General features: G+C 39.8%; 2 protein-coding genes across 2 annotated transcripts; both read right to left on the minus strand.

Moving 5' to 3' along the window:
- Positions 1-9,579: 9,579 nt before the first annotated feature.
- LOC145439446 (DNA polymerase delta subunit 2-like) lies at positions 9,580-16,326 on the minus strand. The gene is made up of 5 exons (XM_080316928.1): positions 15,960-16,326; positions 15,034-15,284; positions 14,022-14,170; positions 11,546-11,701; positions 9,580-10,144 (listed from the first exon to the last, which is right to left on the minus strand). Exons 1-5 carry the CDS (start codon positions 16,221-16,223, stop codon positions 9,636-9,638), a joined length of 1,329 nt encoding a protein of 442 aa, XP_080173054.1. The 5' UTR covers positions 16,224-16,326; the 3' UTR covers positions 9,580-9,635.
- On the minus strand, positions 16,299-18,848 carry LOC145439445 (cell division control protein 45 homolog). Its single transcript, XM_080316927.1, has one exon. The coding sequence runs from the start codon at positions 18,749-18,751 to the stop codon at positions 17,051-17,053; it is 1,701 nt and encodes a 566-aa protein (XP_080173053.1). The 5' UTR covers positions 18,752-18,848; the 3' UTR covers positions 16,299-17,050.
- Positions 18,849-24,949: the final 6,101 nt, after the last annotated feature.

The raw sequence follows: 24,949 nt of genomic DNA on the forward strand, positions 1-24,949 counted from the left end.
TCGGTCAACCTAGAAAAAATTCTTATAAAGACGTATTATATACCGTTGGAAAGATAATTTTATCAGCTTTTCAGTGATGGGTCTTGTCACGTTTTTTACCTTGGGGAAAAAAGTTATGACCAAAAACGTGCCTGGGGATAAAGCACTATTTTGCCCAACATTAAAATACAATTATAAGCTAAAATACGATACCTTCGTATCAGAATACAACACCATAAATTGGAATATCACCCCCAGTAAAGCACACCAACAATCGAACAGCAAAACAATGGAACATAACTTTATTTAAGAGGTATTTATCATACGTTAAGGGGGCAAAAGTTGACCGAGACGGAGATAACACTGGTTTACAAATTTCGAAAAAAAATTAGCGTCAAAAATGTCAATGATTGATATAGGCTAATTTATGGTTGCTGAATTCGATTCTGTGCTAATAATTTCTCCATCACGTCAGATTTTTTCCGTATCAATTTTTCTCATTTTCATAAATTAATCAAATTTCAGCATTCGTTAGTGACATCACGGTTAGCATACAATAGCAAAAATTCAAATATTGTTATTGAAATAATCTATCATGAAACATGGGTTGTTGTAATACAGAATGGGTGAGTTTTCGGTGAACTTGAATACAGCGATTCTCTATCATCGTTCAATCAGAAGCTCTTTTCGACCCATAAAATTACACTGGTAAACAAATTCAAAAACCCACACCAAATACCATATTGGAACAGAGGCAGAGATGTTTTTAAATGGTATCGAGGCTTTTTGTTTGTGTTTTGCAATATTAAACGCCAATTCTGTATACAAAAAGCTTTTCATTTTTGACGGTTTCTGATTTTCCGTAATATTTTACTATGAACTTGAGCAGTGATTCTCAACCTTTTTGTATTCGCGGACCCCTTTTGGACCCCCCCCCCGAAGTTTTAGTTCAAATTTAGCTCAATTATCGCACAATCGTCATCTGTCTTGAACAAATGATAACTGTGGGCTAGTGATAAACAGCAACAAAATTACTTTTCTTGAAAATAACAGCATTCATTTATGTAGAAATCGGATTGACATTTATTATTTCAAAGCTAATTATTCAATTGCTTTTTTTCAAATACGTGGTCGTGTCTTTAAAATCTGCGGCTTCGATTTCATATCAGCGAGTGCTAAACATCCATTTAGACAAATAAAGGTGGTGGCGAATGTAATAATAAGGCAAAACGCTTCTGACGACACATTTGGGTATGATCGGAACAATGATGACACCAAAATTGACAAACTATTTAATATTGAACATATAACGTCAAGCCTGTTGATTTAAAACTAGCAGCTCATCTTGAAGTTATCATGGAAATGGTTATGTAGGCCTATATCGCAGGAGAAAACGGATTTTTGCGAACATTTCAAAGTCTCCGTGATTGACTTTACTTATCCAACCATTAATTTTTACACAATGCCCAGCAAAACATCTCTACACAGCCAAATATTTGTATCAGTGGGCTATTGGCAATTTAGCAACTAAAATGAGTCCACACAGCAGGATATTCCATCTCAGACGGCCATCCTGTTGATGTGAGTTCTACTGTAATGAAGCAAAACTGACTGCCTCGGGATTTTCCTAATTTGAAAAATGTAAATTAGGTTATCAACTATTTTGGAAATCCACTTCGCTTCGTGGACCCCCTGCAAATGCTTCACGGACCCCCAGGGGTCCGCGGACCCCCGGTTGAGAACCACTGAACTAGAGTTTGTAGAAGTGATTGGCGTTGCTACTCAAGTAGCACAAGTAACTCCCTATATATTCTCTACTCACTTAGCAGTAGAAGTAGTAATTTTTAAGACACGTGAAAACTACTTCAAGTGGCAGAAATATCCAAGTATATTTGGTCGGGGGGAGGGTGGTTGCATACTTTCGACAGTTAGTCGGAGCTGGCTACATTCGAAATCGCAACATGTATCTTCTCGGCTAACGCAAAATGTTTATAATGACACAATACCCATTGGTAGAATATTCGAAAATATATTCAGTTACCGCGCTTTAGGGGCTGTTAAGGCTACTACATTTATGAAATCATAGGCAGCAAGCATCGTCGCGGAGCGGAGCTTTGTTTGGAATACATTCGTGTTAAAATTAATAACTGGGTGCAGTACCAAATTCAATGTGGGCAGATATCTCCATGACATTCCCAGTTGATTTACTAGTCACACAAAGCACTAAAACAAAACCCAATACAATTATTTTCCCGTATTGCCAATCACAGATGGGAATTCGGATTGCGTACATCTGGTTCGAAGCACATGTATGAACCCTTCCTCGATGGCTTTTATTACAGCCTTGATTTGACTAGGAATACACCACATGAAATTAATACATATATATGCGATTGAAGCGCAAAATATTTCCAATAGTAAAATATCAACCAGGAAACAGCGACCGGACTTTGACCTCTTACCAGGACCATAACTGCCGCACCCCAAATCGTCCAATTGGGGGTCGCGATCTCGAAGGGGACCCGAAAGAATGTCGGTGAATGTAATAAATTATTTATACATCACTTATCGAAAATTTATGCAACTCTTTTCAATTTTTTTCGGGCTGGTCGCGATTTCATGTTGCCGAATTTTTGATTATTGAGTACCCTTCCCAAGAAAAAAGCATGCTTTATAGAAAATAAAAATAGGCATTTCGGCGTCGACCACTACCACACCGCGATGCACGAAAACATACGAAGTATATTTACCAATATGGTACTCCGAAAAGTGTGCCAATATATCGCCTGCAAGAAAACCTTAGCCGAAAAGGATTGACCTTATGTTGACCGTGAACTTCGAAATAAATATAAGCCTATCCATAGCTGCCTAAGTGGCTCGTGTCTAATTATTCTATCATGGCAATCTGAACCCCACAGGTCAAATACCGCCATTTCTCAGAGAAAAATTATTTGCCAGTGAAGAAATACCAATTTTCGATAAAGCCACCGCAAACGTTTCTTGGATCTCGCATGGTTTCTCAATAAATTACGGCATGATGTGTGGATGTAGCCTACGTAATATGACCATTTCCTTAATTTTTCTGAAAAGTTGCGATCAGCGTTTCACAATTCAGTTTCAAAGTATGACCAATTATAGTGTCCAAAGTAGGGCTGCAATCAAAACAAACGGTGTTTTGAAATACAAAATTGTATTTTTTCAAGTTATAAAATTAATCCATAATTGTGTACATACTCTCCAAAAACATGCTGTATGAGCACACGGACAATTACTACCAAATTTAGCCGACGTATATATCGTTATGGAATGGTTGGAAGTGGAACCCTCAAAATAGTCGGTTCAACAGTTGTAGTACAGTTATTTTGTCAAAGGGGCTAAATTTACCCTATATTTTCGATGGTCAATTTCAATCCATTACGACGTCACAATTGAATATTCGTGATGTCATGGCTTAAAAACAAAACACAATAAAAAACATGTTTTAAATTAGGGCCTTGTTTTAAACAAATTTGTTTTTAATTGATTTTTGTTTTAAATGCAACCCTAGTTTAACGGGGGTGTGGTATACTATCACTCGGAAATAAGCTCCCGAATGACACAGTGAATCACCAGTCCGATAGCCGTTTCTACACTTAACACAAATTGCTATTTCTCTTTGACTAAGCACTATCTAAAAAAACAAGCAGGGTAAATGAAACAGATCATAGTAAGTATATAATGAAGTTATAACGAACAACGATAGCTCTACTTGCATCCTCCTCCCCCCCCCCCCCCCCCCCCATCCCCCTGTCTTGCTCACTCTTACTCCCTGAAACAGATACATAATTCAATTTTTATTTTCATATATTCCTTTTGCATATATCCTACTTTTCTGTTGATAATTCATTAGTTTATAGCCTTTTGTTCATATTTTTATGTTAATATTTTCCCTAATTTGAATTTTTACCCTTTGGCACGTTTTTGGTCATAACTTTTTTCCCCAAGGTAAAAAAAGTGACAAAACCTATCATTGAAAAGCTGGTAAAATTATCTTTCCAACAGTATATAATACGTCTTTATAAGAATTCTTTCTAGGTTGACCCATTTTTAGACCAAATTCTACAGGACTACCAGCCTCTTAACCCTTTTAAAATCTGAAGTTGAACAACTTCATATGATCATAATCTTAATTTGTGTTCGTCCTAGAGGCCTCATGTTGGTTTGTAGGAAAAACTAGCAATCTTCTGATTTATATGATCCCTAATTCGAACGTATAAGGCAGTGGTTCTCAACCTGAGGGGCGGTCAACGGAATTTATTTTTCGCTCTGCGCGATTTATCTCCGATTCACGCGTGTTTCTCTATATATCGACCAAATTTCACTATTTTGAATTCTCTCATCAACAGTCATGACCTTCCGTGCCATTAAACAATCTGTTGGGGTTGCTAGCATCCCGGTTGGATTTGTGATATGACGATAAGGGGGCGCAAAAGTTTTCAATATCATAAAGGGGGCGTGACTAAAAAAGGTTGAGAACCACTGGTATAAGGCAGGTAACGCCAGAGGTGGTCAGTAACGAAGTACTTCTACTTTTTGGAAGTAATCAAGTAGTATTCCTCTACTTCTGGTACTTACTCAAGTAGATCTGATTTTCTCTACTTCTACTTCTACTTCGTAATATTTTGTGTTCTACTAACTTACTTTTCGTTATTTTCAGTTTGTCAAGTAGAAGTAGTTTAATTCCCCAATACGAGGGATATAGCCTGAGGAATTTCGGGGCTGTTTTCACCGAGTACCAACATTTATTATTCATAAAAGTCATGTAAAACCCAGAAATTTTGTTGCGCTTCGCCAACAGTAGTGCCGGATTGCTTGGTTCCGCTCACACCGCATTGTCGCTCATATCAAATATGTCATCACAGTAAATATGGCCCACCATAACGTTTGAAACTACCGTTTCGAAATCTAGCAGAGAGAGAGAGAGTCTTTATTTTCATCGAACCAAAATACATAACAAACGGCAGTGATGGTGGTACAGAAAATATGCGTGCACAGTATTCGGTATTAGATAGGAATGATCGATAAGACCGTGAAGGTCATCTAGTCTGATCACACCAGCATCAAACAGGTACACTTGACTCAGAACAGTCTGGCTGTAAAAAAATGTTTAGTTAGGAAAGGAAAATAGAAAAAAATTAAACAATGGTAGCAAATGATCAATGAAGCAATGTCTGGGCGAGGTAGGGCAACAGTGTTAGTGTAACGACAAGAGGTGATCAAGTAGGGCTTTTTTGAATCTATTATAAGGCAATTCACGGATATGTGATGGTAATGCATTCCAGATGATAGGTCCCGAGTAGTCGATAGATCTCTTAGTTAGGTTGCTATTGGGTTGGGGTAAGTAGACGTTTCCTTTAGACGAAGATCTCGTGTAATGGGAATGGACATGTTTAGCAGGTATGAAAAAGTCATCAAACACAGGAGGGAGACTATTGGAAAAATATTTGTGAACAACTTTTGATACTTCGAAGCGATACAGTTCATCAACTCGCAAAATTCGATGATTACGGTAGTAAGGCGATAAATTGGTACGTAAAGGTACAGATGAGATCAGCCGTATCGCACGGTTTTGCAGGGTTCGAATTCTGCACAAAAATTTTGTACATGCATTTCCCCATACTACGATTCCATATTGCAGATGCGAGTGGAAAAGAGAGAAGTAGATGGTTCGTAGTACTGATCTGGAAACCAAAGATTGGAGACGGGTCATTATTCCCACACACCGAGCTAGTTTTGATATTGTGCATTCAATATGCTGCTTCCAAGACAATTTGGAATCAATGGTGACGCCGAGATATTTTGCTGAGTCACATATTGAGATTTGTTTATGATTGATGTTCACAGTGAAATTATGACTGGCATTATTTAAAACGAGCATCTCGGTCTTATCTGCATTCAAACTTAGTTTGTTTGCTTGCAGCCATCTCGACACTTTTGGGAGTTCCCTATTCACAGATGCATGCAAATCATCGACAGTGTTGGAGGTTATGAAGAGGTGAGTATCATCAGCAAATAGCGTTGTGCGGAATAAAGATGCATTAACAATGTCGTTAATATAAATGAGGAAAAAAGTCGGTCCAAGGACTGAGCCTTGTGGCACTCCACAAGTTATATCTCTGGTAGTCGTTCTTAATGTCCCCAGTTTAACAATTAGTTTAGCAATTAGTTTAGCAATTAGTTCAACAATTAGTTTAGCAATTACCTATTATATCGTAATCTAGCAGCCCATGACGTGTCATGCTAATCTGCAAAATCCTGCTTTTTTGAACGTTGTACCTGTTTTAGAAAATCACCTTTGAAGCTTTATGGACAAAAGACATGAAATATATTTCCGCTTTTTAGAAATGGTATTTGTATTTCACTTTCAGTTCCGAGTATCATACTTTGAGTTCTAATTACTTTCAGTTCTTTTGTCTGCAGAACATACATGTTGAAGCATAAAAGCAAGTGTAGTAATTCCTATATTTCCCGAAAATAAAGCTACACTAAATATAAATTTTACGATCCACAATATTTGTTATTAACGTATACTAATCGCGCAAGTTGTTGAAACCGTATCCGATACAACTTCTCCGTATTGCTCTTCACCTAAACTTGGGTCTTGGGGCCTTATAATATGGGGAAGGGCGCCATGCCATGATGCCCTCTAAAACGAGGTCTTCTAGTAAACAAAGGGTTAGTATTGCATTTCCATATCAATACTATAATTTGCATCCCATTATGCGACAGAATACTTATTCTGTCTAAAATTTATACCTCCCGGGATGCATCAATACGAATCAAGCTCTGTGCACCTTCCGCATAGCTTAATTTGCAGCGTTTGAAAGTACATGCGAATGAATTAAGACTGTTCTCAAAACTACTTACTTACTTGAGTAGATTTAAAGCCAGTCAAATCTACTTCTACTTCAAGTCGTTTTAGGTGGCTTATGGAAGAAGTACTTCTACTCGTATTTGAGTAGATTTTTTCGTCGCTACTTCTACTTCTACTTGAGTAGCTTTCTTGACTACTTTGACCACCTCTGGGTAACGCAGGTAACTCCAAAAAGTCCACCCCGTCGTCATAAATGCTTCTAAAAGTGCTGGTGAATGAATTGTGACTTTCGCTTTGCAACAGCGCGTGGGAATTCAAAAATCCAAACATATCATTCAAGTGGTGTATGCCGGTAAACCTAGGTTCAGCTTCAAGTTTAAATATGTCCAAAGCTTGAAACATGCATCGTCTAACTTCTTCAAGAACACTGAGGCCAGTATCTTCTGATTGTTCACCTGGCATTCTCCTTTTTCTGCGAACTCTCCGCACAATCGGCATTGACGGCTATTTCGGAGTGGTTCCATCGCCATGTTAACATATTAATTCGTGTTTTCGGAATCAGCGCGGTCGTGGGTTCGATCCCCGGCCGGGTCGGACCGAATACTCGAAAACTGGTATCCGGGGTTATCCCACTAGGCGCTCAGCAATCACGGAGGGGAAAAAACGGGAGTGCAGACTAGATGACCTTACTATAAAGTCCGTACCGCATCTCCGTCGTCAAAGCATCTCGATGGTGCAGGCGAAAAAGAATACCATCTCTCTCTCTCTCTCTCTCTCTCTCTCTCTCTCACTGCGCAGCCTCATTTTGCCGCCCCCTCGGAGCTTGCCGCCCCTGGCGCAGAGCCTGAACCGCCAAGTGGCTGCTACGCCACTGGTTCGGAGGACTAAATATTTGATTATTACCAGTCTTTTTGTAGTTAATGCTGAGCACGTCGCCTTGTTCAAGGAGTATTATTCAAGTCGGTTCCATGACAAAAACACAGGGCCTACACTCGATCAAGGGACGGCGAATTTCGGAATAACTGCAAGCTTGGCTTAACAGCAAGGCAATTTTGGCAAGCTGCACACTTCTCGGAAACCAGCTACAAAGACAATAAGCTTTAAAGCATCCCCAGGACCGTACCTGCCGCACCCCAAACCCCCAATTGGGGGCTGAACTCGAAGGGCGCCCAAATGTATTTCGTGAATGACCATAAATTATAGAGTATTTTTTGAAAATTTATGCAACTTCTTACAAATTTTTCTTGCGCTAGGCGCGATCAATGGTTATAGAATTGGGTATTTCGGCGTAAGCCATAAACGCGCCACGACGTACCAAGATATATGAAGTTAGGCCAAGACGGAATTCTGAGAAGGCAGTGCAATTTCAACTGTTGATCAAATAAACTAAGTAAAAGCTCGACAGCGAGAAAGCCTTGGCCCAAAAGGACTGCTCCCATGTTGACCAAAAACCACGATGTCCAATTGTCCATAGGCAATATTTTCCAGTGAAGAAACACCCATTGGAAATCGTGTGCGTCTTTTAGTTTAGTACGCTTTGGTGATTTCAATATCTTTTCACATAGCAGACGGGAGGTCACGAAATAATAACATGTAACGTCGAAGTAATTATACCAACAGGCACTCTCGAATATTATTTCCATGACAACACCTCACTCCGCTCTAGCGGTAAAACTGAGTACGAGGGCTGAAAGAGATTTAAAAAATATAGCTATATGTATGCAATTACCAATATTATCGACCGATTGAATCATGAAACATGGAAAAATTCCGCGCTTAGCGCCTGAAACGTTGCCAATTAGTGTATAAGAAATCTCGCTCGGGAGTAGTGTTAAAAACATACATTCTGATGGGTCTGGTCTGAGGGCGAAACTTTCAATTAAAAAATAAAATCAATACGCTGGAGAATACAACTAGAATTCCTCGGCCCGCCAACATATTTTCTGCTTCTCACTTGGCCCGCGTAGGAAAATAATTGCCCACCCTTGAACTAACTAAATGTTTAATTTGTACAAGCCTGGATACAAAATTTCTACCCTGATTTGCCTTGGTTGAGTCATGCGAACTGAATTAGGTAAATTCACAAAGTTCACAGGGTTGTCATGATTCGATTCACGATTTTTGGTGACTCGAGACATTTTTCGAATGCGTAAAATGACTCGAGTCATTGTGCATGACTCAAACCAAGACCTATGACTAGAGACTGGGACAGCCAAGACAGAAATTTCAGTGTAACTTCGAAGAATAGTGAAGTCACCACATTATTGGTATTTCGTATGTCAGTCCTGGACTTGGCAAATAGGGTCAGAAACTGTTAAGACTGAGGAAAATTACGATATTACGAATGCGAGCCATTCTATATCACTCGAGCAGGATTGAAAGTGGTTTGAACCGGATTGAACTCAAAACTCAACAGTGAACACAATGACTTGGACTCGACCCTCCCCGCACTGACTTGGACTTGACACGGTGATGAATTGAAATTGACTCGACTTGACTTGTCTCGCTTCAAAACCATAGAATTGTGATTGACTTGTAATTTGGCTATAACCTGAACGTCTCTACTTTCAACACATTCATTTAAACAGATACAAGTCAGTTTCTACCCAGTTTTTTCTTGGTCGAGTCACACACTATGCGACTCATGTCGAGTTGAGTGATTCTTCATGTATAAGAAAATGACTCGACTGACCAAAAAAAATATTGCAAGTATCCCAGACCAATCAACGGTAACTTCACACAACACAGTGATTGAAAACTTTGTATTGCTTTTTCTTCACACAGAGAAACTTATAATCAACAATCACGCAGGATCACCGATATACAAACCGCCGAAACTCAACGGCTCACATTTCATGTTTCGAAGATTAACCAGCACTGCGGTCTGAGTTGAATGAAACGTAGGGACGCTAACAAGAACAACAGACCTATCGGCATCGTCAGTTATTGTTTTACATGCGTATTCAGGCTGATTCCCGGCAAAATACACGTTCGGACCTTGCTCTCTTGGAATAATAAACGGATCGGTTTCGTAATAGGGAAAACATCCCAACGAATCGGGAGCAGTAGGCGCGATATGCCCGCATTTGTAAGAATACTCCATGAGTCTGATGGGGTCATCTATCGAGCCGTATTGTCGAATATCGTCGATATTCTGCCCTGAAGTGCCGAGGAATCTGACGCCTTCTATGACGCATTCGTACGGATTGGTGACTGTGTGCAAGGAGCTGCCGAGGTAGCTGCCGGCTTTGGGAAGGGTGCAGGCGTTGAGAGGCTGCTGCGGCAGGAGATAGTTTGACGGGTCGTATTTTCCTGAAAAAGGAGACACGGATGAAATATGTAGGCTGAAGAAGTACAGAACTTCAATATTGCAGCCAAAAATATCCATTCACATAGGCGCTGAACTCAGGTATGCTAGGTATGCCGCGCATACCTAGAAATGTTTTTGGGTATGCGGCATACTCAGAGTGATTGAAATCTCCTGATTGTCGGCGCACGTGTTGGCGAATATGTTGCGGGATATTGCGAGCTCGCTAATTGACTGCATAGTCGGACTCGCTAGTAATATTATAGTAGCGTGATGTGTCGTAGTAGTGTCGAGTATTACGTGCGAGTCCCTTACACAAGGATGCTGATCCGATCGATGTATTATCGGCATTGGCGCATGTACTTAACCATAATAAACTGATGCAACCTTGATAAATTTGAGATGAATTCAATCAATTCAGAAAGCGGCCGGCTGGCTACGCGCCTGCTTGATACTATCGTAATTTTGTCACCATATACAAGCGACAGGTGATATTGAACACTTGCGAGTTGGCTCATTGCTCATTTGTCAATTCTGACGGACTATGAAGTCAGCCCTTTGTGACGTCATCGATCCCGCATACCTAGGGAAAATTAGAGTTCAGCGCCTATGTCTGTCTATTCATATTGCTAAATATATTCTACTTCAAGCTTTTCGACAGACTCTCAACAGGAGCAAACGTCAGTCAATGCAAAACACCATAAGTGCACCTAAAAATATTATAGCTATCGGTTTTTCGTTGTTGCCAGTGTTCACTCTCTTTTTAATTGAAAGGCTCTCGAATCTACCATTATGAAGCTGCAAAAGTCGTTCATCCACCGCCAGAAAGAACATTTTTATACTCTGGGCATATTTCATTAGTGTTGTGCTATTTATTATTCTCCTATTTCATAGCAAAATTAGTCAATGTTACAACTCAACTGTCCGGTGTGATATGCCGTTTGCGAGTCATGTACTTGTCACTATAAGTCACAATCACAACAACAAAATTCTTTATACATTTCCAGTTTGGCAGCATTTACTAACATTCACTGCGGATCAGAGTCGCATATTACAATTTCCAACTCCTTACCACCATGTTGTGTCTTCACAAAAATTGCCGATGTTCTATTACCTCAAAAGGCCGAGACCGACATTTCATTTAAAAAGTGCTTTCGTCTCGATATTGTCCGGGAAGACATCATCTGACATATGACACAATCTCAGGAATGCAATGGCACTCATAGTGATGTTTTTTTGGTAGCAGTGTTGAGCCTTACAGAATACAGAGGGAATAGTTTCATCAACGATCAGCTATCGACCTATCATGGTGCGATACCTACCAGATATTAAATGGACATAATGGCACTCTACTGCTCAGATGTATATACCGTAATGGCAACTGCCAATTCAGAAACTTTACTAACCGCTCATTACATCCACGCTGATTTGGGGAACGAGTTGAGCAAGGAGCCGATCGAACGTCTTCGCGGCGACCACAGTTCTTGCTTCCTCTTTGTACGTCAAATACTTGGCTTTGGTTTGAGAATTTTTGTCTTGGGTCTCGCGGCTCAGAGAATTTCCTACAAACACACAACTTTTATTCACTTATGCTTGTAGAATTATATGTGCAAACGTGCTTGACAGTAGAAACAGTGAACATATTGTCATTATAGTGTTCACTCAAAAACATGCGCAATGACCGCACGGAGCTCACACACCAATGCAAATTAGCTGCCAAAACAGATTGTTATGACTATGACGATTACCAAGCATATGATCCGTCAATTGGTCAACATTCAAGTGAAAACCCCGCCTGTGCTCAGCACTATAATGACAATATGTTCACTGTCATTGCGCGTGGCAGATCCTCGTTTCATTTAAAAGTGTTGGACTCTACCATTATTCAATTGACCAAGCCTATTTTATGCAGACAAAAAGATTTTCTCTATAACTTACAAATTTCTCATTAGTGCGCTTTGTTTCGTGTGAGTAACTGTTTATTTACAAGTTGCGCTGTTACTATAGTACTGCTGTATATCTGTATACTTCAAAGTTGGTCATTGTTGCCATTCTTACAATGCGAATTTCATGGTCTGTGATTTTGGTTGTTGCATCATACTTTGCCTTTTTGATTTTGCTTTTAAATCTGTTCAAATCCCTTTAGTGTGCCGTCAACTCTTGAAAAGAAGCACCCGAAAAGTATTCGAGTTCGATAAATAATTTATTACAATGGATGTTGTATTGAAAGCTAGATTAGATTTATAGGATAGCTACAGCATTTTTAATTAGATTAGAATTAGAATTGCTAAATTTGCAAAAATTTGGAAATTTAATTTAATTCTGAATTATAAAGAAATGCAACAAAAATCAAGTTATGTTCATGTGAAAGCAAAGTTCATTTACCAAGAACGAGAATGGCAATATGTCTGCACAAGCTTGGCTCGTTTCGCACTATACAGCATTTTCAAGAAAACAGATATTAGACTAGAATTAAAATTAGAGCAAAGAAATATTTCACGAATTAGATTAGAATTATATTACTGGTATTCTGCTCTAATAAAACTACTAGAACTATCTAGTAGGGATGGTGTGAACTTGAGGTTCACGTTCGCGTTCTGTGTGTGAACCTCAGAAATTTAGAGGTTCACGTTCACAAAAGAACCTTGGTAGGTTCTGCACTGTGAACCTTTATCATAGATTACAATTTTTCGCGTCATTATATAACCTATTCGGTGGAAATTCTTTGCATTTCAACTTCGCACCACTCTATGCATGGCGCCGGCAGCATACAAAAATCAACACCACCCGGTCATCCACCTGGCAATCTCAAAAATTTTGCTTGCTTTGTTACAAAAGTTTGCTCGAAATATCCAGCTTTCCGTTTGTGAATATTTAGTAACTCTCTGCTGTGAGTTTGACCCGCAATCACACAACATCAATAGCGAAATACACTACATGTATAGGTAGTCAGCGAATGATGCTTACTCAATCAATCAATGAAATTGATGCCGTTGTCTGATGTAAAAAATCTAGCAAGAGCATGGGGTCCAACTCGATTTCATATGTCTATTGTATCATAAAAACCAAATCCGGGCGATTGGAGTGTTGGCTACTGCTGTATAACTTGTTAATAGGGTAAAATCACTGAGCTATATAAATACCCATTTTACACTCAGCTCAATATCAACCTAGCAATACTCAGACACCTAATACATATATGTCCGGTCTGTCCTAGACCGTTGAGGCGTAACTTATATTCCCTTGCAAGTCCTCGTCGAAATTGTTGGCAAAGCGACGGAAGATATTGATTTTATGGGATTATTATATCATTTGATTGCCCCAGTTGACGCATTTTGCGACGTTTAAAACGTCAATATGTACTTCAGCATTGTGGCACTATGTGGCCATTCATACAAGCTATCACCTCACTGAAATGTAGAGTTGGAATTAGTAACGTGACGTCATGAGGTTCACGTTCGCGTTCACACAGAACCTCTCAAAAAGGTTCGCGTTCACACGAACCTGAACCTTTCAGAGGTTCACACCATCCCTACTATCTAGTTATCCAAGTAGGAGGGTAGCTATTCCTGCTTAAAATATTCTGGTTTATGTCCTCTTATCTTCATGTGTGGGTTCTCTTCTCTGTGATGCGATTCAATCTGATTGTTGCCATTAAATTACATTAAATTAAATTACAATTATATTTACATGATCCTGAATCCCACACTTAATTAATGAATTCTGATTTTCATTTGGTTTTGATCATTATAAGGTACATGCATTGGGGGGGGGGGGAGAATTCTGCCACTGCCTTAGCAAAAGGGGTCAGTTATTAAGTCAGTCTGTTGATGACAGACATTGTGATATGGGTGAGATTCCTGAATCATGAGAACAACTTACCAGCGATGATCACATGGGAAATTGAAGCGCTGAACTCGTGATCAACTTCGTTTCCCGTGAATCCCGTGATGTAGTCTATCATCAGTTGTACCGGAAAAATGTTCTCATTTTTTGCACCAAACTCAAGACCAGAAACCAGTAAGACGTATCTGCGTATGAGGCGGATGAAGTCTTAGAGAGGATTTAAAACAGAATTTCCACATGTTAAATCAACAATGTAAGACCAGGGCTCGTGAAATTCGGAGATCGCCATAAATAGTTTTCCAAGGCCCAAATATCAGACTATGAATGGATTTTCTAATATTTGACAGAAAAACTTTTCATCACAACTTGAGCGTTCCATCCAAATACAAATCATGAAGTCGTTTCATCATGCCCAAAATCATCAATAAAGACAATGTAATGATCTAAATCCAACCGATATCTTCACACCACCTTTTTCAAACCTACATCGATGCTGAATTACTCATCTACACCAGGGACGGGCTACTTCTCCAGTCGGCGGGCGTGATATGGAAAAGCAAAATACTTAGCGGGCCGGGTTCCTGAATCGATACATTACTCGCGTATCTATCCACCTATGCACGGAATATATCGTATTTTATGTCAATTTCAAGGTTATAGCATAGTGACCAAAAAAAGTATTCAATGAATTTATTAACTTAAAGTAACTTCAATATCTGTTGAAGTCAACGAGACATCTGTGGTTGATATAAGAAACAAGTTCATTAAACTCTGGCTGCATGTTGGACGCAGAAACTGTTAAAAGTTAGATTGGAATGCAGCTTTCTATTGCTAATGTTCATGGTCGAAAATGCGGAATAGAAAGAAGTAAACTGTCTATGGACCGCTTAAAATCTTGTTGCGTGCTATGTTGCCTGCTCCTGATCTATACTATAGTGCCGCCAATGAAGGACACTGACCACTTCCACGAAATTCTACTAGATAGATGACAGTAGCACAGTAATTATTGATTGAACAAAAACAGAGTAGGCGACCATCTGACACTTACTTGTCACAATCTATACTCGGTGGAATACTTGTATCGGAAAAGCCCACAAAAGCATGGTCTTCAACGTGGAATTGACCAGGTTTATCTTGGATTCCAGCTAGCGCAATAACAGTTCCCGTGTAGAAGTGTTGAGGGTTGATGTCTCCGGTCAGAGATATTCTCTGTAGCGTGTCTTCCAGAATCAAGTGATCGCTTTCGGAAATATACTTTTCCCTTGACGGATGGACTTCCAAATTGTGCTCCTCGCTGACCTGAAAGAGGCCAAAAAAATCAAGTTCACTCTTTGCAGGCAACAGGGTAAAACTTATACAAACAACAGGATTTTTAAAATGGAGGTACAGAACTTCTGTATACAATTGCATAGTCATAGTGAAATGAACACGACTATTTTCGGCAGCAACTAGTAGAGAATGGAAAAGAACATCGTATATCAACAATCGTATCACAAGATATGTCATGACGTCACCAACATGAATACGAGAATTTCGAATACGAGGGCGTTGAATGTACTATTTTTACTATCTTTTTGTTGACACAGCCTTGGCTGGTGCATTTTGATAAAAGTCGACTCTAAGTCACACAAATGAAAGTGTGAACGGCCCCTGCCAACGACACGAAATCTGTCGTCTCGATAACTTTTCGTACAAGCGCGATTATCCAACAGATGCTTGTCAATTGCAAAATTTATGGCCTTTGACTGCTGAGCAAGATTTCAAGAGCAGATGAGTCAAGGGTGAGCTTTTCACCGAGCATGACCCGCATGTCCAAATAAATCTAGAGATGTGTTATTCTTTTTAAATGCGCAACTAGAACTAGAACTATTGTTCTAATCCGCAACTACAATAAGAACTACTCAAGAAGCCAGTGGCTAGTTAAGCGTCAACCAAGTAGAATGGCACAAGTCTAAACAGAGTGCCAACAATTACCTCTTTCAGAATACTTGGTTGGAGCTCAGCATGCTTAAAAAGAGTGCCGATTATACATGACTTCACTCCGATTTGCAGCTTTGCAAGTTCCGTGATTGGATATGAAGACCCCCATTTGGACAAGGCGGTGCTTTTCAGTCTTTCTCGCAAGACCGCACTTCTTGCGAAGTATATATTGGCGTATTGTTTTTCACAAGGTAGATTCAAGCACTTGAATCTGTCAGAGCAATCAACGCGCTTGCACGAGGAGCGGGAAGTTTTCATGTTCGACGGTCATGTGAAGTATGGAGCTTCAACGTTATATTCAACACCCGTTGAACTGCAGGCAAATGGTATAAATCTGGATTTGTAAAACAGAAAATATTTTAACAATAGTTGAAATAGTCAATCTGACATGTCAAATGTGACAAGAGCATACAAATTACTACACAATTCAAAAAACTGGGGGGAAAAGCTTTTTACAAATGGACTTAGCATGGAGCTTCGTCCCACAAAAGAATGCAATAGCTGAAACAGCACCTTATGAATATATACTGAAACTAACTTGAGGTGAAATGCACCAAGTGTTCATTGTTCATAGACCAAATTGAAACAGGATAAATCGAAAATTGCAACAAAATTTATGCACAATTATGCTTTAATCGAGAACATATGTCAGTAATGCATTGCGCCTACCAAGAATACTCAGCCACCAATGTATTTAAGATGAACATAGAACATCAATTTATATACTATAGCATATTTGTTGACAATAGAATGACGGAAACAGGAGAATTCAATTTGGGCCGTTCTGCATGATACGGTCATATGATAGAAGTGAAGTCAGCAAGAAAAAATACTGTCCAACTTGGAGAGTATAATGATATTGGTCTGGATACGGTTTACGAGGTACAACCTTAGTCAAAAGCGTTAATAAATAAGCTGTCTCTATTTTCCTCATAGCGGACAACCACGGAAACCATAAACAATCAAAAAGCACCAATAATGGCGGAATAAATTGAGAGATGTTTGGAATACAGGTGTTCAATTTTCAAGGAATCTTGGAACATCATTATTGAACGTAATTACTTCCATACGGTATCTGCCAAATCTCAGGACATTATCAGTACAAGCCCATCCAATAATTTGCTAATATCTTCAGATTTCAGAGTAATGATGCACGGATCAAAAAAATCGTGAGCGGTATTAGCATTTCCTTTTTCTGAAGAATACAAAAACGCTCGTCCAAACAAATTTTTTTGCGATTCTTCTACAAACGGAGGGACGCCGATCATAATCGAGATGCCCGTGGAAGAATCTAACGGCGCAGACAAAACCAACGGTAGTTTTTTGGCTCTTTCTCGTTTCGATTTGGTGAGAGAATTGACATAAGCATCTAACAAATGATGGGTGAAATAGTTCAAATAGATCGGGTGGCTTAAAAACTTGACATCAGGTCCGCCCTCGCGGATCAGCGAATACAGAAATGGACCGTAGCTCAAAACCTGACCGATTTCTATGAACGAGCTGATATGATTTTTCATAACAACCATCTGTTCTTTCGCGATTTCGATGCCGCGAATCAGCGATTTTGAATTTAATCGAGACAATGCGTCCAACGCATCAATAAAGATATCATGTACGCCATCACTGGTGTCGGCAACATTTTCACTTTGCAGTAAAGCACAGACGGAACATACCACATCGCTAGCGCACAATTTGTGAATATATCCAACTTGAGCGGTGAACGTCTGCAACCTGATATTAGCGAGTCCGTATTTTTCAGCAGACTCTTCTACTATAGTTTGAAGGTTTTCGCGTAACTTGGAATCCATGAATGTATAATTCTGCTTGCATTGCGCCAACGGAATTCCCATTTCCGCTAGAAACTGATGCAACTTTTTTAGTCCGTTTGTAGTCCACACTTTGAATGCTGTAGCAGTAGAAGGCGAGTGACATAAACTCTCGAACAGTGACCAGTGACGATATAACACCAAATCCAAATCATATTCGAAAGAAACCTTCATACAGTCGATAGAAGTGAAATTTTCCTCATCCTCATATCTATGGTTTAACCTTGACATGTGTCCCTGAAGCTCTACCACACTCGCAAAGTACTTATCTCGGCCTACTTTTTTGTTTTGAAACTGATCCGTTACCCCGATTATGCCCCACCAAAGAGTCTCTAATGTATCTTTTGACATTTTCCACGACAATTCGTACATGAGCAAGGCAGAGGAGGTCCCGGAGTACGAAAACTCTTCATATTCGAAAATGATCTCTTTCCGTTTTTCTTCCCAAAGTCTCTTCCGTCTTCGTTTTTCCAGATTTTCCTCATTCAAACGGTTTCTGTCTCGGGGCTCCTCTTCATCGTCTGACTGCGAATCATCGGAGTCGTCATCTTTGTAAAGATCGTCATAGTCTGGTATCACAGACAGCTCTTCAGAGCTGTGTTTCATTAACAAGTGAACCTGCGACTCGCAATAGAAATTTCCGAGGTCTACTGGACGATGGCTATCGATAACGTAGATCGTCGCGTGGTCTGGTGGTTGGAGTATTTCCAGCAAGTCTACATTTCCGCCGCAATTTAAAAACACAAAATTGTGATATTGGTCACTGTGCTGTTGAAACGAATTTTCCACATCTCCTTGATTTTGTACCGGTACCAACGTGTACTGAATATGATCGGAACGAAAGAGAGTCAGTAACACTTTGCAAGCGGCCAACGCGTCTACATCTAATGCGACGAGTAATAATACTCTGTTGTTGCGGAGCTTCTCGTAGAAGTCTTTGATAGGATCAGTGATCAACATCGCATTCGATTAAGAAATGGCCAAACAGTCACCCGGACTGCTGGAATAGCATATCAACTAGGTATACCTATAGGACTGTTGTTAAAAGATTCACATCAAACATGATACAAGTTAACTGCTTATTAAACAATAGTCTTAACGTATAGACAACAGAGGTGGGCAAATTATACACATCGTTGGGACTCGATGTCATGAATTTCTACTCAAGAATATAATTATATATAGCTATTTCCAAGTATTCTAGGCTTAGTCCTGATTGGAATTGGTGGTGAATTAGGAATTTATGCCTGACCTGATTATATATATTAAATATTTCGGACTCGCTCAGTGCAACACTAGCATTTCCTTCTGATTAAGATATGCCAGGCCGAGGCAACGAAGACGTACAACTGCTCTTATTGAACATAAAAGTTTAGGGAACTATACATACGGTATATACATTAGGGTTGTCCAAAATTTGGAAAATCTTACAAATCCTCCGTAATAATGTCTTATTCTATAGATTATTGATAAAAAACGACAATGGGCCTAAAAGAAACTCACAGGAAGGCCGTTAAGATTTCGTGCAAAGCGTTTGAAAGTAGCTGCCTAAGAATGGGCGTGCCACCGACCATAGAACGGCGTGAAGACTAGTAATCACGAAATCACGGCTCTTGATTTGCTAATCGGCTATGCTTCAATGGCCACGAGAGCAGCAGCTTGTTGATTAGGTGATCAAGAAGTCTGCTACCGGCGGCGATTGTGAAAGCGCATTGCATGTAGGTTGGCAGATAATGGTTTAGGATTGATTCAGGATATGTTGAGGTACGAAATACATGAAGAACAAACAACAGCTGCTTCACAAAAACGTTCAAAGCATGACCGCTTTATTGTGAAGGAAACCGCCGCAGCCTATATGCCTTGTTTTCAACGAGGGAAAGCATAGGCGCTTATGCAAGTGGCGATGGATTCCTAGTTTTAGAAAGGATATATCATTATTGAATACAAATATAAAGCTTAACAACGACACTATTAGTTGTGTGATCTTATTGGGCTCAGGTGGTAGTACATAGTTGAAGTTTTGAATGCTCTAAGAATCGGCGGGTTATGCTTGGCACTTATCAGATGCTTACATCAAATTGTATTCACTTGCAAGTGTTGTCAAAGTCCTTAATGATGACGCAGGAAAGCGGTGTAATAGTAAGCACATACTATGCTGGATATGATATGTCAATGATATGGCAAAGTCCTTAATAAACGCGCAGAAAAGGAATGTAAAGGTAAGCACAGAAAATACTGCATAGTGCATAGTATCCAGCATAGTTTGTATATCATATCAAGCACAGTATGTGTGTGCTTACATTTACACCTCGTTTCTGCGGCATCATTTGGAACTTTGAAAACAGTTACAAGTGAATTCAATTTGCTGTAAACATCTGATAAGTGCCAGGCCTAACCGTCTGATTCAGCCGATCCCTAGAGCATTCACAACTTCAACTATGTACTACAACCTGAGCCCAATAAGATCACACAAATTATAGTGTCGTTGTTAAGCTTTATATTTGTATTCAATAATGATATATCCGTTCTGAAACTAGGAATCCATCGCCACTTGCATAAGCAGTAAGCACCTATGCTTTCCCTCGTTGAAAACAAGGCATATAGGCTACGGCGGTTTCCTTCACAGTAAAGCGGTCATGCTTTAGACGTCTTTTGTGAAGCAGCTGTGGTTTGTTCATCATGTATTTGGTTTGTTCATCATGTATTTCGTACCTCAACATACCCTGAATCAATCCTAAATCATAATCTGTCAACCTACATACAATGCGCTTTCAGAATCGCCGCCGGGAGCAGACTCCTTGATCACCTAATCAGCAAGCTGCTGCTGTTGTGGTCATTGAAGCATAGCAGATTAGCCAATCAAGAGCCGTGGTTTCGTGATTACAAGTCTTCTCGCCGTTCTATGGTCGGTGGCACGCCCATTCTTCAGCAGCTACTTTCAAACGCTTTGCACGAAATCTTAACGGCCTCCTTGTGAGCTTCTTTTAGGCCTAATGTCGTTTTTTATCAAAAATCTATAGAATAAGACATTACAACGGAGGATTTGCAAGATTTTCCAAATTATGGACAACCCTAATATACATGTATAGTAAGGCTGTTAAAAAAACTGCAGAACAAATTTGGCTCAACTCCAGCCAGTAGAAGCGAAGTTCTTGCAGTAGAAAGTTTTGAATTTAGTATATAAAAAAAATAAAAGATGAAATTTCAAAATTTCATGTCTATCCCGTAAAATTGTTAGGCTCTCAGTAGGGATTATGCACACCACATTTGGCCCAATTCCAACCACTAGAAGCGAAGTTATTGCATTAGAAACATTTCTAATTGTATATGATTTTGTAATAAATAATGAAGGAACTAGCCACCGTAAATACTGTTTTATTCAAATCCAGATTTTTCTACTGCAATAACTTCGCTTCTACAGTTAACTGGCGGACCCAAAGTGTTCACTCAATACTGTACACAAGGCTGGCTATCAGTCTCCGTAATTACCCAGTGTTCAGTTCTCTGCCCTAGTGGAATGGAATCTTGGTACGTTTCACATAATATGGCTGGTGAGCAGCGATGATTCTCCAAGTTCAAGTAATTAATTAAAATATAATAAAAAATAAAACATAGGCCTACGGTAGTGATAGTGTGAGCACAGGACACCGATTCCATGCAGGGACTCGGCCAGAGTGGAATCGGTGGCAACGGCACGCGAGCATTTAGGCTATATCTGATCACGCCGATAAATGAATTATGCTATCGTCACAAAGCGATACCAGAGTCCAAATCCATAATAAGGCGCTTGCGCTTTATAATGAACGCAAGTAAGCGTGGCATTTGCGCAACAGCGAATATACGGCGTAACGCTAATCCGGCACATATACCAGGTCTATTTTAGCACATTGTGTCGTTTAATAAGTAATTCAGTATTGAATCAGAGTGAAAAATATTTCCGTAACACGGATGAAATTCTCCAATCACGCGAGAAATTCGTTTGTCATGCACAACATGCTGTCGAAAACAACCACCGATTCCAGTCTGGGGACTCGGTATTTATACTCAGTTCTTTAACAAAATGAACTTCAAAATGCAAACATAAAGTGCATTGTCTTTATTATATTTATATATGTTCATTGCTTGGCGTTGGCTACCCTACTAACAGCAGCGAGTCAGCGTTTTCAAACATAAACTTCATGAAGATAGGATTTCTCCTCTGATTGACCTGTGAAGACCTTCAACTCACACTACCCCTTTTTGAAGAAAAAACATGAAATAAAGAATATTGAGTCTTCCCCTTCAAGCACTACAAACGTTACTACGACAGCCATCAGCAGAACAAATACATATTTCGATTACCGGTAATACCGCTATACTCGATATTTAGCTATTAAACCGTATCACATTTGCATCATCCTAAATCATTTCAAGAGAGGTATAACGAACCTAGCCAAGCAATTATTCAACTTTTCTAACTGGACCTTTTGCCAAAATGGCCATGTTTCTCTGCCACTGCCATAGCTGAATCATGACCGCTCAGTCTTTGTAATCTGAAGTTTATTTCCCGCGCCACCTTGGATCATAGATGTTTTCTGTTGAACTCTTAAATTATCGCCGATATTTTAATTAATTATCGCCGATTAAGGCAATCGGTGATTAATTTTCAATCGGCATCTGTGCAATCCACCCTAAGTCACGGTTAAAATTAGTCAGTTCATGATTGCCGTTCCGTACGGTCCCCAATCCTTAGTTCTAGGATATTTCCTTATTTTGAACGAAGATATGTTATAACAAATAATAGTAATATTTTGACTCAATTTAGTCATATTGAAAAATAATTAAACAACTTTCACAGATAAAAAAAAGGATTGTGTGGCTCTTCATCATTATCATAACATATTTAATATAATCGACAGATTATATTTTCATATGCCCAAGACATACACACAATGAACAATGCGATGTACAAGGCACACAATCCATATAGAGATAATCGTCAGATGGTGTATTTTTATCCTCTCAAGATACACACAGACACACAATGTACAATGCGATACAGAAGACATAATGCGATGTAATGAACAGGTAAGAGGCCCATATGGAACGACTGAGTACGGTCTCCTAATCTTCCATCTACCTCGGTCTCGGCCTGGCAACCGATATCGATCTGATAAATCAGGCATCGGGCCGAGGTGGCTGCCAGGTTACCAGACCGCACCTCCACGGTCGTTTCGGTGCCCAGTATGGTCCTCGAGTATTTTTAGCCGCAAAAAATCGATCCCTAGAATTAGTGGCTTCCCCAGATTGTGAATTAAAAGAGGCGAATGAACTGCGATCCTTATGCTTAAAACCAGAGATGATCATTGGTCAATGACATATAGGCGTAGCCACGGGCGGGAACAAACGGGGTCACGTCATTTTCGTAAGCTCACACAAAGTGGCGTATTTTTGAGCAGATGTATTCAACTTATAAGTTTTCTTCAGGCAATAGCTTTTCGGCGCCAATAAGACACACCAAGGCAAATAAAGTTTTAACCAACACGACGTGCGATCCCTGAAAGACCGCCGCCTATAGAACCTTTGGCCGAAGATCGCGCCGGATGATCCTGTCCGTCCAATCGCAGTCCTACAGTACAAAATCGTAGCAGAGGGAAATATTGCGCCCGTGAATAAGTGTGAATTGGACTTTCCGATCATGCGCATCTCACCAATGGGAGTTTATCTTTTAGTTTTTTGTGTCAGGCGTGAGCGATACCAATATCTCTTGAGTGGCGACAATTTTTACCGGAGGTCACGAAATAACAGCATAATATTCTGCAACAAAAGTATTTAATGACAATATTGGCTGGCCGACGCCCACCCGCGAGAAACTCGTGATTAGTTTTACCGTGGGACATGGGATGTATAATGTAGATTGCACATGTAATGTATAGTGTAGCCTAGTGTACCCTAGGGTTGTAATGACTCGAGTCATGACTTGACTCGAGTCCGACTCGAGTCACGATTTTCGGATGACTCGAATCGACTCGAGTCAATCTGTGTATTGACTCAACTTGGACTCGAGTCATTGCGCATGACTCGAAGCAAGTCATTGACTCGAGATTCAGACGGCCAATACCGATATTTTATTGTAATTTCGAAGCCAACACACTATTGGAATTTCGTTTGTTGGTACTGGTGCTTGAAAATGCGACCAGAAACTGCTAAAAGTGAGGAAAATTGATATATTATAAATGCGAACCATTCAATATCACCAAAAAGAGTAAAAAAAGTGGGTTTAGGAAGGATTTAACTCAGGGGTGGGCAAACTACGGCCCGCGGGCCGCATGCGGCCCGCAACACCGTTTTGTGCGGCCCGCGAGAGTCTAAAGAAACTTATTAAAAATATTGATAAAATGCGTACTAAATATCGAATTATTGCAGGGACTAATTAAACTTTTTCTAAGTATATTTCCCCATGATAATTCTAAGGCAGTGGTTCTAAAACTGGTGGGCGTGCCCCCCCTTGAGGACGTGAAAGCATGTGAATGGGGGGCGAAGCTGTGCTATACTGAAAAAAAAATTCTTGCTCTGTATTTAGTCTGAATTTCATATCTAAAAATCTCTCATCCACAGTCGTAACCTACCATGCCATCAAACTATCCGTTAGGTTTTCTAGCATCCTGGTTGCGTTTTGTGATATGACGATAAGGGGGCGCGAAATCTTTCACCATCACAAGGGGGGCGTGTTATAAAAAGTTTGAGAACCACTGTTCCAAGGTAAATACTTCCTATATTAGTTTTATGTTCAATTTCTGGAGCGACCATCTCAAGGCCCACAGAGTTTGAAAGGTTTCAACTGCTAAAAATCACAGAAATCCTAAACGAGATTGACATAATTTTGATCACGAGTGTGATTTCAGATTGGCCACTCTAGTTTTAACTATTTTCGTGATGTGCTTATAGATTCGTTCTATGCGTAGACTTAGGGTCTGCAAATAGTAGAAGCGTGTTTGAATCTAACATGGTTATGATGCTGTCAGCATTGTGTGTCCTGGAACTGAACCAAAAGTGGAATTAGTAAATCTATATGAACAGATCGCTGCTCCCAGATTTAAATTTCAATCCTGTTCTAAGAATCGGGATAACCGACTTTCATCTCTAAAGTTTTGAAAAATTGGTCATTGAGTTCAACCA

This window comes from Botryllus schlosseri, chromosome 5 (assembly GCF_051294905.1).
Source record: "Botryllus schlosseri isolate E-star chromosome 5, Bs_hap1, whole genome shotgun sequence".
Classification (NCBI taxonomy): Eukaryota; Metazoa; Chordata; class Ascidiacea; order Stolidobranchia; family Styelidae; genus Botryllus; species Botryllus schlosseri.